We start from the raw sequence: 18,020 nt of genomic DNA on the forward strand, positions 1-18,020 counted from the left end.
CGTGCAAGTAATAAAAAACAGGTTTTATTTTTGCTTTATTTTATATTTTAACTAATCGTCTAGATCTAAAATCTTCAAATAGTTCAAGACTTTAAAATATTAAATTAAAAGACAATAATACCTCTATCTTTAAAAAATAGATAGAATACTTCACTTCCCTTGTATTTTCTCTTAACATGAAATTTCTAAAATGTTACAAGTTAAAAAAAATTGAATAAACCAAGTGATGCGCCCAATCATTATTTGTGATATCAATTTACTGAAATTATCAGAACTTTTTATTTACCAAGATATTTTAATTTGTAAGTAAAGATTTAGCTTTTAAGCCGCCGGCCAAGGAAAGATTTGTGCCAAATACTCAGGGCTTTTGAAACATTTTCTATTTTCTTTTCACATTTTGGCAGAGGTCAACGATAATTAATCTGACTTTTAGGCAGTTAATCTATATTTATACTTTGCTTGGGTGTCTGTTTCTTTGTCTGTTTGTATACAATAAACGTCAAAACGGTTGAACTGATCAGGTCAAATTTTTTGTGGGACCTCACGTGACCCCAGGGAGTGTTTAAGGTTGATGAAATTTTCAAAAATTTGTAAGATATTGAAAGATATTAAAATTGATTGACAGTTTACTTGTTATCAGAATTATGAAAAAATAATCATCCAAACTTAGAAAATTAAAAAAACTGGGATAGAAATCCATGGAATCCAGCAAATTATTTCAAAGATCAGAGACGACCTTTAAGTCGTCTTTCTTCTGGCATGTTACGTGTAACACCCTTTAAATGGTTGAATGGCATTTAAGCGAACTTTAAAGGGAATTTAAATGTATTTTCAAATGACCTTCTATGGAGAGATGGCAATAACCGATACACAACGATACCCTTTAAACCTTTGATTGACCGTTGTGAATCGGAAATGTCCCTCTGTAAATGAGAGGTCACTTAAAATTAAGCGTACAGTCCCTTTACGCTGAAACTTTCTGTTTCTAAGTTTCCAACTGTGAGGCAGATGTTGTTTCTAAGACTTCTATCCAAAATGTCAACAAAGTATATTTTAAGTTTTCCCTTGAAGCCCCTCTCTTGAGTCTTGAGATAGAGTTAGATAAATTGTTTCAGATTCTTTCCCGAGAAATGGAAAATTTGAAGAAGAATTCATTGGGTGAAATAATTCAATAATTTTCCTTTCTGCAAGTAAAGCAGGCCCGTAGATGGTAGGGGGGAGGGCACATATATGGTTTAAAGGGGAAATCTGACATGCAAATCTGTTAAATGGGTGGTAACTTGAAATTACGTCAACAGTACCTTTAATAAAGCTCTGCCTAGTCTTATTGTTCTAACCCATCTGGTAATCTGATTCCTTCTTAGACAGAATATGTTAAAAACGTATTAAATTTTTAAACTTAAAGCTTTTAGGGCGCTTCGCGCCGATCCTCTATTTTAACTTTCAATCGAGGCTCGATGTGTGAGCATCTTCTCTATGTACAGGATAAAACAGTAACAAAAATAAGTTCGCAGCTTTTAAATATTTCTTCGCACATTTTTAAATTTAACAAAAATCTAAAGCTTTTAGATACAACTTTTAGAAAATTCTGATTATCTCAACCTTTTCTGGGATCATGCGAAGTCCCACACAAAATTTTGGCCCGATCGATTCAGCAGTTTTTACGTTTATCGGATACAAATAGACAGACAGAAATATAGAGAATTAAGCAAAATATATATATTACTAGCCTTAGAGGGCGCTTCGCGCCCATCTTCTAAATTAATTATGAACATGTTCTCTTTGTGTACATCGTAAAAAAAACAAAAATAATTCGCGGATTTTCACAAAAAATTTCGTGGATTTTCAAAATTTTTAAAAATTTAATGAAGATCGAATTTTGATGGAGACAAATATTTAAAATTTCAATCACAAATTGACGTTTATTGGATACAAACAAACAAACAGACAAGCCAAATTTATATATACTATTAGGCTGACACTTCGCGCCCATCTTCTATTTCAATTGTGAACATTTTCTCTTTGTTTACATTGTAAAACAAAAACAAAAAAGTTTGCGGATTAAAAAAAAAAACAATTTCGTGGATTTTCAAAATTCAATGAAGATTGAATTTTGTTGGAGGCTATTTTTTAAATTTTTTATCAACAATAAACCTTCCCTGGGGTCATGTAAGGTCCCATACAAAATTTGTGCCCGATCGGTTTAGCCGTTTTGACGTTTATTGGACAAACACAAACAGATACCCAGACAGACAAGCAAAGTTTCATATCTAGATATTTAGATAAAATAAGATTTAATTTTTAGATTTGTTCTCTCATGCCAGATTTATTTTGGAAAACTAAGATATTTTCATTGTTTGCAATTACAAACAAATCTTTTACGGTCTTAATTACTTTCAGATCTACGGAGTCCGGACCCCCTCCCCTCTTCTTCTTCTGATGATGAAAATGATTCATTCTTCTGAAATTTTCTGATTAGTCCCGAAAATCGTAATTTAGAGGCTTTAACGATCCATTATGATTTGGGACACCCTGTAGTTCAACCCACTTTTCTTGTGAACCGGTTCAAACTAATGAAAAGTTGTGTTTAAAGAAAATTTGAAAACTTCCAACAATTCAAAACTGTATTATGTTAGAGTTTGCCTTTATTAAACTTTGCAACATCTCTATTTTAAAGATGGAAAAACGTTCCAAAATCGATCTTTACAACGCGTTCGTTTTTGAATTGTTTTTTGATCGTTGATTTCAGGGTTAATATTTAAAATAATGTAAGAAAGACAATTGTAATTAGAATACACGGTTACGCACAAAGGATAAAACTTTAAAGACAACCTATAAGTCTTAAGACTTACGGTTAAATTAATTCTTCTCTATCTTAATCTTAATCTTAATCTTAATCTTAATCTTAATCTTAATCTTAATCTTAATCTTAATCTTAATCTTAATCTTAATCTTAATCTTAATCTTAATAAATGATTCCGTACAATCGTCTCTGAAGTCGCAACCTTTGTGGGAAATCCTGAATACCATTTTAAAAACATTTGCTGTTCTTACACTAAACTTTGACCCTGAAAGAAAATATAGGTAAAGTGAAAACCAGAAATCTGTAGTTACTGCTAAATGGGTGTTAGGTACAGGGTGTCCCATGAAACATGCCAGCAGCAAGACGACTTGAAAGTCGCCTTAGATCTTGTAAATTATTAGTGACATTCAGTCATCAACTTAATATTTATGTTTCCTGAAACAATAAACCACAAAATTATCCTAGTCCTGACATTTCCAAAATGTGGTCTGCTTTTTTATGCTGGCAATGTTATCGCTGATATTTAGAATTTCGTTCAGATTTCCATTTTGTAAAATTAAACTAAAATTGTTAAAATCTGAACGAAATTCTTGACATCTTGGGTTATATTGAAAGTACAAAAAAGGCAGACCACATTTTGGAAATAACAGGACTAGGTGTATTTTATAATTATTATCTCTTGAATTTTACTTCTTAAGTTAGGTTGACAACTAAATGCAGCAAATTCAATCAAAAATCAAAGACGACATTGAAGTAATCTTGCTATTGCCATGTTTCGTGGGACACCCTGTAATTTCCCAACGGTATTTTCCAAAGAGTAACTTCCCAAGTGACAACATCTGAAGTGGCAACTTGAACTTCCCAAAGGTTAGGCCTTCGGAGGCGCCGCATGCTGAAACGGGTGCCGATCGCCTGCGGCTAGGATAGGAAAGGGGGGGGCGAGCACTGCGGCTTGAACAAACTTTGGAAATTGGACATTTGGGGACGAACCTAACATCGCTATATGATCTACTTTTCTATTATACTTTTGGTCCCACAAGCAGTTTAGCTATTTGTATCTATTTTAACTACTTTTGGCTATTTATAAACTCTGAGCAGAGGTTGTGGTTGAAAAGATTGAGTATGTGAAATGATCCCACTGGGACTATTTTCTTTTTCTAGGATTTGGAGGAAGAAGGAACATGGTGAACACATTAATACTTTAAAGATGTTGCTGAAAGGGACTGTAAGCGTTATTTCAAGTGACCTTCCATACAAAGATTGCCCAATTCACAACGGTACCCTTAAAAGCTTTATCTGATCAAGTATGAATTATATATGTTACTTGTTTTGGTAAAGTTTGCTTTTATTAAACTTTGCAAAACGTTTTAAAACAATTGATTTTGATTAAATTTTAGTTTATGTTTTGCTTATACAGATTATCTCCAAGCTATAACGACAAAATACGCACACAGTACTCGGAAAACCTGATGTTTTCTGAATAAAATTTCTATATCTGCAGCATTATACATTTTTTAAATGATTCATTTTTTTCCTGATTAGTCACTTAAGTCTCAATTTAGAGCTAGAAACGATCTAATATGATGTTGTTGAAACCCTGTAGTTTCCCTCGGGGTAAAACAGCAAATGTTTTTATAATGAACAATTTTGTAAACTGTAAAATTTCTAAGAATTTTGTGTTCAAAACCCCTCACAAACGAATGAGAAATCAGGGCGGTTCATCATATCCTACATTGAAATAATATGCAAAATAGTCATCTAAGGTTAACTGTAGACAGCTGCCTATACTATGTTTTTAAAGATTCGTTGAAGAGATGCAGACAGTATGAAGTCTTGAATGGATGGAAATCTATAGAAGTATTCAGATGAATAAAAAGATTAATGGATTTATGTAAAATATACAGTTTTCTTCAAACCTGTATCATTTCAACACAATTTATCAAAATTCTAATTTTGTAAAAAATGGAAAAAAAATTATAGAAGCAAATTTTACAAGCAAATGTGATTTAACTCTATCACAATTGGAGAGGTTTGGTTTCTACCCCCCCCCCCCACTCCCCCTTTTTTTATAGCTTAAGAACTGTTTACAATAGAACATTCAAACTTCTTCACTAATTTAACTTTGTAGCAAAGCAAAATTTAGCAAACATTAGAGTGGAGGGCAGTTGGTGTAAAAAAAAGTTTAAAACTTTTTTTAATCATTAATCTACAGATAAAACAAAAATGTTCTTTAAAAAGAACTTGAAAATTGATGTAATAACATTTGTTACATCTACATGTCAATATTTTTTATTTTCCGATGAATTTTTTTTAAAAACCTTCCTTTTGAAAACACCCCGCCGCAATCTATATAAGACATAAACATCCCAACCGGATAGGGGTAAAACAAGCAATCTCGAAATCATCACTCAATGTTTGTTGATGGAACCCATGAATAGAACAAAAGAATAATATTATAATTTTTATAATTTAATGAAAAGTGCGAGTGCATATCTGCAAGTAAAGGCAAGAAACTCTAGTTTGAATACAGTTTTCAACAAAAACATTGTAAAATATTTTGTGCAAAGGAAATTATGTAGATAGGAAAAATGCAATTTTCATTTTACAGAAGACATTTCTCCAATTTATGTTATACGTTCTATTCTATTATTTACAATATATACATATCTTGCATTCACAATAAAAGAATATATATATTTACTACAGGGTTACCCGTAAAGACGACTTAAATCTCTTAAACTATGACATTTTCAAATTTAAAAAAAGTTTTTTTTACTTAAATGTAGTCTCTTTATGTAATGATTCGACAAAGAAACAAGTTTACATTTTCAGGAAATCATGAATGTCAGGAAACAGACAGTATAATCTCCGTACAGTCGTCTCTGATGTCTCATTCTTTGTGGGTATACCCGGTAGCTTCGGATCCAGCTTTGCGGTGAAACTAAGTTTTTATATAAAAGTCGACCTACTCAATTTAGAATTTTTAAACCAAGCTTAGATGCATTCCCGTAGTTCTACCAAGTTCCCCGATCAAAGTTTAGACAAATCGCGGTCATGGGGTTTATATTTTAAGAACAGATAGTCACACAAACAGAGATCACTACTTTTTATATAGATAGATACAGGTTGGATCAAAACACAACACACATTGGAATTGAATTCTACAGTTAATGGAGTGGGGCCCTTAAACCTGTGGAATAAAAGGCTTCTCTAGCTATATAAAACTAGATAATACAAAAAAATTGAAAATGATTCAGCAATTGCGTAGCGGACACTAAACAAACATTTCACTAAATCAACTATTTGCTTCTTAACAACATACTAAAGTTTGACCCAGAACATGGGAAACTTAGAAAGAAATTATAAAATGATATTTTCTAAACCTACTGATAACGAAATGGTGGAGATGTTTGAATTGTTCCCACATAACTCATGGCTATTAACTTAATTTTACAATTACTGAGATTTAGGTACAATAATAGATTAAAACCAAATTAAAAATTATCAAGACGATATTTTTAAAATTCTTTTCTATACCTCCGTAGTTCTGGGTTATACTGTAAATAAATAAGATTGCTTAAATATGTCGTCTTCTAATTCTACGCCCATCCCTTCCTCACGGATTGTTGCTATTACAAAGCCATTTGAAACATGATCAAATCTCATTTCGTTAGTATTCAATCTGTTTTTATCACGACTTTCTAAAGTTTAAGCCTGGAATTATAAAGGAATGGCAGTATGAGGGGGGAAATGCAGGGCTCATGTTTAAAATATTCCGCGGCCCTGGAAGAAATAATAGTTCCCAATTTAAGAACGTACTTACTGATTAAGTACCATTCAGTCTCCCCCTAACCCTGCTAGCAACAACACATCTCTGTGACTCTCTCTCTCCTAGCCTGATTACCAGCTGACCCAGCTAGCTGTTGCTATGGCGGGGAGTTTAAAACACAAACAATGAGAATTACACATAAACTCTTGGAGTTGTATAGGGAAGGATGTGGCTTACATTTTTCCAGAGAAGGGGACGTCCCCTCAATTTCCCAGAGGGGGTGCGTCCCCCCTCAAGCCGTCTCTGGTCTACTTACCTTGGCTTTTGATTTTTACATACTAACTCAACCATATTTTTCTAGACAAATAAATTTTAAGCTCCAGTTTTTCAAAAGATAATTGGCAAAATTCTCATCAGTATTTGCTTGAGAGCTAGCAACCGTTGGATCTCCGTGTACATGTTTGCTATTGATAACGCGATGGCCTAAAATCTAAATTATTCAAAAATGTAATGCTGCTTATTTATAAACTTGGTCAAACTAAATTAAGACGAATTGTTAAAGTTTCAATGTATTTAGGCACATAAATAGGAAACGGATATCTATTAACTGACAGTGTGACATTTGAATAAACAAACATATATATCTCAATATTTTCAATCTACATAAATAACAGTGAAAACAAAATGCCAGGGATTCTTGGTAAAATAAATAACTGTTTTTTGGTATTAACTGCTATTTGGCGCCCCATTCTCCTATAAAACCTTATCTAATTGCTATAACATTAAGTTTAAATCCCCCGAAGCTACAACCAAAAATGCGGGAAAATTAAGTTTTCAGTGACCAAATTTAAAGGTTGAACTGCTTTTATCTAACTTGAAGAGGCGCAAGGTCCCCGAATACATCTTGCGCACTTTCAGCTTTGCTCGGGGCACAATTTAGTCTCTGCCCGGATCCTAAATAAACAAAGTATTGATAAAAATTAATGAAAAGTGACTGTAATTAGAGTGTAGACACGAGGGCAAATACAAGCTCACCATTTTTAAGGAAACTCAGATTAAGAGATTCCAGTCGTAACAAAAGTACATCTACAAACTGTACAGTTACCGTAGTAGTGTAGACTGTACACTGCAACAGAACAGTACAATATACCCTCAGTACAGTTAGTGTAGCTCTGTAAGCACTACTACAGTACAGTACTACATACCTACTTAATTAGTGCAGTAGTGTACACTTTGTATACTACAGCTGTACAGTACAACGTACCTTCAGTAGAGTCAGTGTTACACTAGGAAGCGTCAGTACACCACTCGGAGTAGCGTGTACAATCTGCAGAGGAGTACATACATCTTTACCCTCATTCTAAATATATTCAATTACAATTCAGAATATATATACTGTGGAAGTACGTAACAAAAATTATTTGTACAATTAGCTCTAAAATGATTAATTTCTAGTCATGTACAATTTCGCATTGTTTTTATATTAAATATATATATATACAGTTTACGACCTAATCCTTGAAAGAAGTGCAGAGATTAGTTAACGACCCAAGTCTGAGAACAAAAGAGGTAAGTTTACGACATATATCCGATGACATCCGAGATAAAATTAAGATCTAATCCTGAGGATGTAAGAAATTAGTTACGACCCAATCCTTACCAGAAGAGGGGCAGAGTTAGTTAAAAACCTTATCATGAGGCGGTAAGAGATTAGTTTACGACCTAATCCTGAGGATGTAAGAGATTCGTTTACGACCTAATCCTGAGGATGTAAGAGATTAGTTTACGAACTAATCCTTGAAAGAAGAGGTGCAGAGATTAGTTCACGAACTAACTGGCAAACAAACAAACAAACAGACAAGCCAAACTTATATATAGATTAGAATAATGTAAAAATTATTTGCCATCACATTGCCTATGGAAGTAAACCAAAGATTTAACTGTACCTATGAAACCCAAAGCCCAAGTTCAATATAGTTTAAGATTGTAAACAAATATTTCTGAAACCCCTACAACAGAAAAATCTGACGGATTCTGTAGCTAAATACTAAATATTGAAAGTTCAACTAAATGTGATTTTTTTTTAATTTTGCAGCGATGATTTTAGTTTTTATCACACTATATCTTTATATATACAGGGTGTCTCACTAACTTTGACAGTTGAGATACGACTGAAAGAGCGTTTTAGATCTTTGAAATAATTTCAATTTTACAATTAAGTTTCGTTAAAAAGTTCAAAAGATTCATTTAATGTTGGCATTTATGAATTTGATCTGTATTAAATTTTACAAACTTTGTGATGAGATAGTTTTTGTAGATGAAAAAACGACATTTACGTCATTTCCCAATATTGTAAGTTTCAAGTGACCCTTCATGCACAGATGGCAATGCCCGATTTACAACGGTACCCATGAAACCTTAAGCGGACCAAAAATGTAAAAGATAACGTTTATTTAACTTGAAAAGTGTTTGTTTTGATCTACGTTAGTTCTTATGAGCAAGAAATGCGCAAGTCACTTGCAGTGAAACCGCAAATGAAAATAAAACAACATTGCTATTTAATTCCAGCATCATCGGACAAAGCTTATAAGAATATACCGTTGTAAATCGGGCATTGCCATCTTTTTAATGAGGGTCACTTGAATTTAAGCTTATAGTCCCTCTAAGTGGGAGTCTCTGTGAGTCTGTGTATCATTCACCATTCACTATTTTAATATAGTACCTTTGTAATAATAACAGTTGTGTGTTCATGGTTGCTGCTGTAAATATCCTCAACATCGACCTTGTCCTTGTTCAGAAGAGGGTTTAGTGAACAAGTACTCTCGTGTCCTTTTAAATACCGCTCTCGACCGAAGCATTTCTCACAATAAGCACAGGGAAATTTTCTCCTAAAATTTTAGAGTTTCTCATAAAACTTCACCACTTAGGAACANATCTCTTCAAACTTTAACTCTTTGAAGATAGAACCATTGAGAAGATGCTCAAAGTACAGAGCAAGGGTTTACTGTAAAGGAGCTATACAATCTTGATCCAAATCTGTAGTAAATTACAAGAACTTACGAATGAATATTCATGTGTTCTGTTAAACTGTTGTTTCTTGCAAACTTTTGTCCACACATATCACAGGAGTAAGCCTAAGAATAGAAAGGTATGGATTTTCATAAAAGCATTTTTCCTCCTTTAAAAGGGGGACGCTTGTTTCATGCTATGATTTTATTAATGCGAGCGTATTTGAACTACGCAGACGTAGGTCAACCACTTTTTTGTTCGCGGGTTTAAGTTCCACAGAATATATTCAAACTTTTCACTACTTAATAAATTTTAACCCAACCATGACTGCTGTATCTCTCATAAAAACGTCCTTGTATTCGTAAGAAAAACGCCAAAAACTGTTTTAATTAAACATTTTTAGAAAACATAAAAAATGAAGATTCTTTGAAAACATAACCTTACTTTTTCTTTGGTATGACTGACAGTGTGTACTTTGAGATCCGCGGAACATTTGAACATTTTATCACATTCGTCGCATTTGTACTTTCGTGAACCAGCTTCTCCTATCGCGTGTACAGCAGCTATATGTAGCCGTAAACCTACAAAATAAATATAAGACACATGAACTACCACCATTTTTATGTGAAAAATCCAAATTTTGATTTGTCTGAGTCGAATCTTCAGATTTTTTTGGTTCAGTTTAACCCAGTACTTCAGAGACGTCGTAGAATTTGTAAAATGTCGTCTTGACAATTTTTCAATGGGTTTAATAACGCTAGACCTAAATCTCAGTAATTGTAAAAATAAATAATTTGCCATGAAATGTCGCTGAGGGTTTTTGAATTTACAATTGATATATAATTATCTCTGAAAATATTCTGAGCTGCAGGAACTTTAGAATGGGATATTCTTAATCCCGAAAGGTTAATTAATCTGGAGATTAATAACAAGAGGAGAACAAGCATTATTTAATCTGGAGATTAAGAAAAAGAGTCGACCAAGCATTAATCCAGATATCCACCATTCAAAAGTTCCCAGCTCTGGACACTTTAATAAATAATATTTTAGTTTAAAGTTACAAAATCTTTAGAAACTTTTAATAATTGTAAGTGAAGGAAAAAAGACGACGTTGAAGATTTCTATGTTTTCTGGTTCTCACAACAATTATCTTGATCTGGAATTATATTGTGCTGTGCAGAAGTTGCTATACACAGACGAGTACAGTTTATACCTAATCTTGACTTTAATTGTGCTGTACAGAAGGTGCAGTACACAGTCGAATACAGTATATGAAGTACAGAGCTATAAAATACCTGATCTGGACTTAAACTGTGCTGTACAGAAGTTGCAGTACACAGTCGAGTATAGTTTATTATGTACAGAATCAATATGCTGACGAAGGGTTACATGTCGTTTAAATCGGCGTCCACAACCCTGAAAAATTTAAATATTTAAAAATATTTTTCCAAAAATAACCTTGTGAATCAAAGGAAGCATCAAAGTGGCTGTAAGTGTAATTACAAGTGACCCTCAATACATAAATGGAAATGTCCTATTCACTACAGTACCCTTGAAACCTTTATCTGATCAATAATGTGAAGGATATTGTCTTTTTTTCCTAGGGTTAAAAGTGCTAACTGTTGTATTCTGATAATTCATACATGTTTTCCTGCAGTAGAAATGCACTTCACTTGTCTAATAAACAACGAAAATAACCAGTTTTCAAACTTATCAACATTGATATCTAATTCATAATTGATCAGACAAAGTTTTTAAGTACACCGTTGTAAATCGGGCATTGCCATCTTTCCAAATAAATCACTTTTTGCAACACAGGAACATTACAATAATATGTTTAAATTTAATAATAAGAATTATATTTATAATAATCTATGCGTTATATAACCAGTCTCAACTAAAATGAAAATTATTGGCTAGGAATTTTTAATAATAATCTAACTTGATAAAAATAATTGTTGAATTATTAAAATTGAACCTACCTCTACGTCACAGAGAAACTGTTTAAAGTCCGAATGCATGAGTTTGTGAGATTCCAGATTATATTTCTTCCGAAATACTTTATCACATTCGTCACATGGATATTCCCGCTTGCCTGCCAAAAAATATTTTTACATTATATTTTTGATGGTACAAGACATGCGATTGTTGTAAATAACACATGTCTATGGCCTTCTTGCTGTTTTTCTATGCCTGGCACAAATAATAAATTACTATTAATCTTACTTTTTATTTGTTGATCAATCTGAAAACCTTGTCTATATTTAAAATTAAAAACGAAGATTTCCTTGTTTTCAATGGCGGATTTTAACAACCGCACATGTATTTACAATGCACTGTACGCTGAAAGCACTATCCAATAAAAACCGTACATGTATTAACAATGCACTGTACGCTGAAAGCAGTATCCAATAAATTCGCGCATGTATTTACAATACACTGTACGTTGAATGCACTATCCAATAAAAACCGTACATGTATTTACAATGCACTGTACGCTGAAAGCACTATCCAATAAAAACCGTGCATGTATTTAAAATGCACTGTACGTTGAATGCACTATCCAATAAAAACCGTACATGTATTTACAATGCACTGTACGCTGAAAGCACTATCCAATAAAAACCGTACATGTATTTACAATGCACTGTACGTTGGCAGCACTATCCAATAAAAACCGTACATGTATTTACAATGCACTGTACGTTGAAAGCACTATCCAATTATCCAATAAAAACCGTACATGTATTTACAATGCACTGTACGTTGAAAGCTCTATCCAATAAAAACCGTACATGTATTTACAATGCACTGTACGCTGAAAGCACTTTCCAATAAAAACCGTACATGTATTTACAATGCACTGTAAGTTGAAAGCACTATCCAATAAAAACCGTACATGTATTTACAATGCACTGTACGCTGAAAGCACTATCCGATAAAAACGTACATGTAATTACAATGCACTGTACATTGAAAGCACTGTCCAATAAAAACTGTACATGTATTTACATCGCACTGTACGCTGAAAGCACTATCCAATTATCCAATAAAAACCGTACATGTATACAATGCACTGTACATTGAAAGCACTGTCCAATAAAAACTGTACATGTATTTACATCGCACTGTACGCTGAAAGCACTATCCAATTATCCAATAAAAACCGTACATGTATTTACAATGCACTGTACGCTGAAAGCAATATCCAATAAAAACCGTATATGAATTTACATTACACTGTATCCGAAGTATTCCCATGTGAATGTACATGTATTTTTTTATACAATACAAGTTATATCCCCGTTTCCACTGTACAATCATTAAATTGTACAATGTCAGCACTGCCATTGTGCACAACGTACATGTATTTACCGTGTACACTGACAAAACTATCTAAATGTAAAACTATGACCTTGTACACTGTATATAGTGTCCTGCAGTGTAACTGTACAATTTACAACAATTACCTTTCATAATGACAGAACTATCCGCATGTACAATTACCTTGTAAAGTGCCAGTACTATTCACATGTACAACGTACAATTATTACCTTGTACACTGCATGTAGTGTCTCCGTGTACAGCGTACATGTGCTCTTCTAGTTTTCTACCCGTAGAGAACAGTTTACTGCACAACTAAATTTTCCTTTAATTATTAAATTATCTTTTAGCAAAAATAAAAGTAACAATTATAACATTAATCTGTTTCTTATCGAAACTTATCAATAGCTTAACCAATCAAGAATACAACTTTAAGTTTGTTTTTAACCTTTGTGACAGAAATAATCTCAGAAACTGACGAGGGTCAACCTAGACCGAAATATATTTTCAATAAATGTGGAACCAACATCTACTTTTTTACTCTACAGAGGTTTGGTCCATCTCCATCACCATCACCGTCACCGAATTTTAAATTAACTTTAATATCTATAAGTTTTGGCAAAACAATTAGTTTGTGGAATGGACGTTTGAGTCAGAACTTATGAATACGGATAAGAATCCACTAATTTTCATAGTTATGTATGCTGAAACATGAATGATGAGATGTCGATTAATTAAAAGTATGGGAATGTTTAATGTCTAAAAATAATAGATATACTTTATATAAAGAAACTGAATACTCGCCCTAAACCATGAAATTTGGAAGATCTACTAGCTAAAGTTTGTAATATGAAAGGTTTGCACCATCATGTTGCAAAAATATAGTGATCAAAAAATAAGTGTAAGTGGATCAAATCCTTTATTGCGAATTCTTTCCGAATTTCATTTCTGAACTAAATAGAGCAGCAGATAAAAATTACTTCTTTATTTACAACGAACTTCTGATGTTAACATATCGATACAAGATGTGAACTGTTTAACGATAGGATAAATCAGGAAGGGATTAATTACCTCGCACATTACATCCCGTTTACAGTGCTTCATGTGTAGATTTAATCTGTTTAAATTCTTCAATAGTTTTCCACAATACTCGCATGTAATGTTCTTCAAACAAAACAGAAAAAAGGTTTAGAAAATGGGAGAAAAAGTGAAACTTTTTAAATTTTAATTTAAATGAAAAATGAGGTTTTTATAACGGACAAATTAATTATAACATTATATTTGTCTCTACCGATTTTTATTGTATTTTTTATCATCACTAAAATGTATTTTCTGCTATAGGGGTTCAGCCCCCCCCCTGGATCATTAAAATTTATGGTTTCCAGGGGGTTTTATTTCCCAAAGGGTGCTGCCCCCCCCTCCCCTCTCCTGGAAATACAAATCAAATTTACCCCCCCCCCCTCCTTTGCACAAATTCCTGCGTACGCCCATGTGTATTTTCAGTTAAAATGAAGACAACAATCAGTAAAAATATTTTTTAAAAACATGATTATTTTGCTGGTTTTCCTGTTGCTCGGCTATGCTACTGCTCTCGCATCTTTTATAATGAAAGTTTCTTGATCCTAAATTACATTTATCAATTTATCTCTTCAATTATCAAATTAATTAATAATGATACAGCTGTCAAATTCATAATATCTTTAATTGGTAATTCGTTAGGCTTTTCTTATATTATTATTCAATAAAACATGTGCCGTATAGGGTTTAAAACTAATAAATGTATGGCGAACATGGATGATGTTTTTTAACCTTCTAATAGAAAAGAAAAGAAAATCATTTTTAACTTAAAAATTAAGGGTAATAATGAGGTAGAAAGTAGTCTGGGAGCACCCCACTTTTTCAAATATAAATGTTACTAATTTACATTACTTTGGTGATTATTAACAAGAACATGCTGACCTTTTTTACTGAATGTTCTTCCACATTTACAAGAATAAACTTGATCTTCTAGTGTATTATGATGAGAGGAGAGATGAAATCTGATATCACTAAACGCTCAAATTATTTTTTTCTTCAAAAGCATGATAAATAACAAGAATTATTTTGAATCTGTAAGGTTTGCATTTACGAAAACCTTGTGTTTATTTAATGTTTAAGATCGTAACAAACTCCAATCGAGAGAAGAATGGTAAGCCGGAAATTAGACATCAAGAAGAAATTGTTCAGTGAAGAGCCCCCCTCCCCGCCCCCTCTGATTTATTGGATAGTTGATAAGAAACCACATGAGAGATGAGGATATCTTATCATCTAATTTTAATCAACATCAACATCAACATCAACATCAACATCAACATCAACATCAACATCAACATCAACATCAACATCAACATCAACATCAACATCAACATCAACATCACATACCTATGTGAAGCTGGATGTTGTGAAGAGAACTCTAGAAGACAATATTCACAAATCTTTGTAACATGATTCCCTCTTGCGTCAGTGCAACTTCTTCCTAGTAATACACCACCAATCAATATCGAGTAATGTGATTTTTTCAAACATAAGGGACAGTGAACGGAAATTTAAGTGACCCTCCATTTGAAGCATATACGATTCACAACGGTACCCTTTACATCTTTATCTTATCAAGGATGCATGATTTTTTCATACTTTTCTTTCTAAAAATTGATCTTTTTGAACTTTAGTTCCTCTGAGGTTTGAAGGGTACGAGTGAGAATATGTCGCTCTATAAATGGAGGGTCACATGAAATTCCATTAGGTCCTTTGGAGTTTATTGTTTTTTTTTTTATGGAAGAGAGTGTTTTTGAATGCGTGTATGTTTGAGGAGGGGGTGATGTGTATCAAAAAAAATTAAAAATACGAAATAATGTAGAAAGTAATTACATTACCGTCATCGCAAAAACTGAGTAAACTTTCATTAAGAAAAATAAAAATCAATTACTATCAAGAGTCAGTGATAATCAGAAAACAATTGAATAGGAAGACGATATTAAAGCAATACTGAAGTGAATTTGATGTTTTTATAAAGCTGAAAGTTTTACTAGACATTTACTAAATCACTAATTTCGTGATATGGGTCTTTTTACACTGCACTATTGCTGTGTCTCAGGCTCATTGGACTTTTTAAAGGTATAAATTGATTCTAAAAGTCGTTTTTCTATTTCCGAGATTTCTTGTTCTCTCTGTTAAATATTTCCAGAGAAAATATTGATAAGTACCTGAATATTCTAATTCCAGTTTATAATCCTTCATCACACGGATCTAGTAAAAATATTGATAAGTTCCTGAATATTCTAATTAAAGTTTATAATCCTTCATCACAAGGATCTAGTAAAAATATTGATAAGTTCCTAAATATTCTAATTAAAGTTTATAATCCTGCATCACAAGGATCTAGTAAAAATATTGATAAGTTCCTAAATATTCTAATTAAAGTTTATAATCCTTCATCCCAAGGATCTAGTAAAAATAGCATTCACAAATTTTAAAAAGGGGTAGCCTTACCTTTACTTTAAGAGACTGTAAACGTACAATGAACGATCAAGTTTGAATAAGGTTACGGTATCCATATTTTTTTGAACACTTTTTTCTTGCTTCAGAAACATTGAAGAAATTATCAGATAGAAAGCAATGGAAAACAATAAGAACAATTATACAGAAAACAATATGGACAATTATACAGACAACAATAAGGACAATTATACAGAATACAATATGGACATAGACATAAGACATTAAAAAATAAATATGGACAATTATAAAGAAAACGATATCAACGTTTACATAGAAAACAAAATGGACGATATCACAAAATTTGATACCTGAATTTTGTCAAGACAGAACTTACAAAATCCTTTAAAATGCGGAAGCTGCTCAATCTACCAGAAACAAGATAAGTATTTTGGTTCGTAGATTTTGTAGATTTTGTTTGCATATGTGCACAACTTTTCATTTGTCATGCCGCGTTCAATTCAGCTTTTTACACAGGCAATACACAATTTTGAATGCGATAAAATAGTGTTATTTTAGAAATAGAAAGTTAAAAAACAACAAAAATTAAAAAATAATGACATTTACAATTAACGATCAGATACTACAGTTTAATTTTATATTCGAAATTGATTTTGATTCACAACATACTGAAGAAAACATTAATTAGTGTCTATAGAGAGGGACCGTCCCTTTGCGCTCGAATTCTGAACGAAAAATCGGCTTTTTTCTCAGGCCACAGTTGTCTTTGAAAAGTAAGACTATTACCAATCAAGAGCGAATAGGCTGTTTAGTTTACCCTGAAATTACCCAAATAAGTGAACGGCCCCTTTAAGGGACAAAGAAATGTTCAGAAAACATAAATTAGAATTTTATTTATTGCAATATTGATCAAATTCAATATGTATCTATTTATAAGCTACAACCCATCGTTCCAAAAACAGGAGAAAAAGGGAGAAACTGGGCTGAGTCGAAAACCACCTCTTGACAAAACGCTAGTTATGACGGATAAAAAATGGCCCAAAGGGACATTTTTGTTACCAAAAAAAAGGTGTTACTTGTCCCTTTGTAAAAAAATTTAATTCAAGATTTTTAAAGTTATTTGGATTCTCATAGTTTCACATTTTTCAGTTTTTATAATGATTATTATAATTATAGATCCTCAGGTGCAAATCAGTCTAAATAATAAGTGTCCTGCAAAACATAACAAATGTATCGAAAAGTAAAAGGTTGTCTCCTTCCTAAATTTATGATACTTACTTCAAGACATATTGCGGCATTTCATTTCCTTCTGATTTTATAAACATCATTGGGGTTTATAACAAAATAAAATACCAAATAAAACAAGGTGGGGACAAGAACTGAAAATAATATTTTTATTCTAGTTTCGCAATTGGTATTGTAGAAGCAGGAATCTGAGAGGATAAATCCAAGAAATGCTCGAAGATAAAGAAGAAAATCTCCAAACAAGAAAACAAGAATCTAGGAGTCAGTCCGTCTCTACCCTTCAACTTGAACAGATCTACTCTTCGATAAAAATATCTGTTTATTAAATATATACCAAATAAACTATATATAGGAATTGTTCATACTCTCTAAAGT

General features: G+C 32.5%; 1 protein-coding gene across 1 annotated transcript; it reads right to left on the bottom strand.

Moving 5' to 3' along the window:
- Positions 1-7,125: 7,125 nt before the first annotated feature.
- Positions 7,126-16,814, bottom strand: LOC111702869 (zinc finger protein 429). The gene is made up of 14 exons (XM_023474656.1): positions 16,751-16,814; positions 16,148-16,190; positions 15,327-15,420; positions 14,865-14,953; positions 14,472-14,527; positions 13,977-14,069; positions 13,136-13,220; positions 11,564-11,676; positions 10,877-10,997; positions 10,026-10,162; positions 9,633-9,706; positions 9,295-9,460; positions 7,837-7,932; positions 7,126-7,526 (listed from the first exon to the last, which is right to left on the bottom strand). Exons 2-14 carry the CDS (start codon positions 16,179-16,181, stop codon positions 7,509-7,511), a joined length of 1,176 nt encoding a protein of 391 aa, XP_023330424.1. The 5' UTR covers positions 16,182-16,190; positions 16,751-16,814; the 3' UTR covers positions 7,126-7,508.
- Between the last annotated feature and the right edge of the window lie 1,206 nt (positions 16,815-18,020).

The sequence above is a fragment of the Eurytemora carolleeae genome, unplaced genomic scaffold (assembly GCF_000591075.1).
Source record: "Eurytemora carolleeae unplaced genomic scaffold, Eaff_2.0 scaffold514, whole genome shotgun sequence".
Taxonomy (NCBI): domain Eukaryota; kingdom Metazoa; phylum Arthropoda; class Copepoda; order Calanoida; family Temoridae; genus Eurytemora; species Eurytemora carolleeae.

Coding starts and splice junctions, on each gene's coding strand:
- LOC111702869 (XM_023474656.1), bottom strand. CDS start 16,181: ATGAAGGATTATAAACTGGAATTAGAATATTCAG. Junction 15,421..16,147: donor ACTGGAATTAGAATATTCAG/GTACTTATCAAT, acceptor GTGTATTACTAG/GAAGAAGTTGCACTGACGCA. Junction 13,221..13,976: donor AACGGGATGTAATGTGCGAG/GTAATTAATCCC, acceptor AGGAAAATTTAG/TTGTGCAGTAAACTGTTCTC.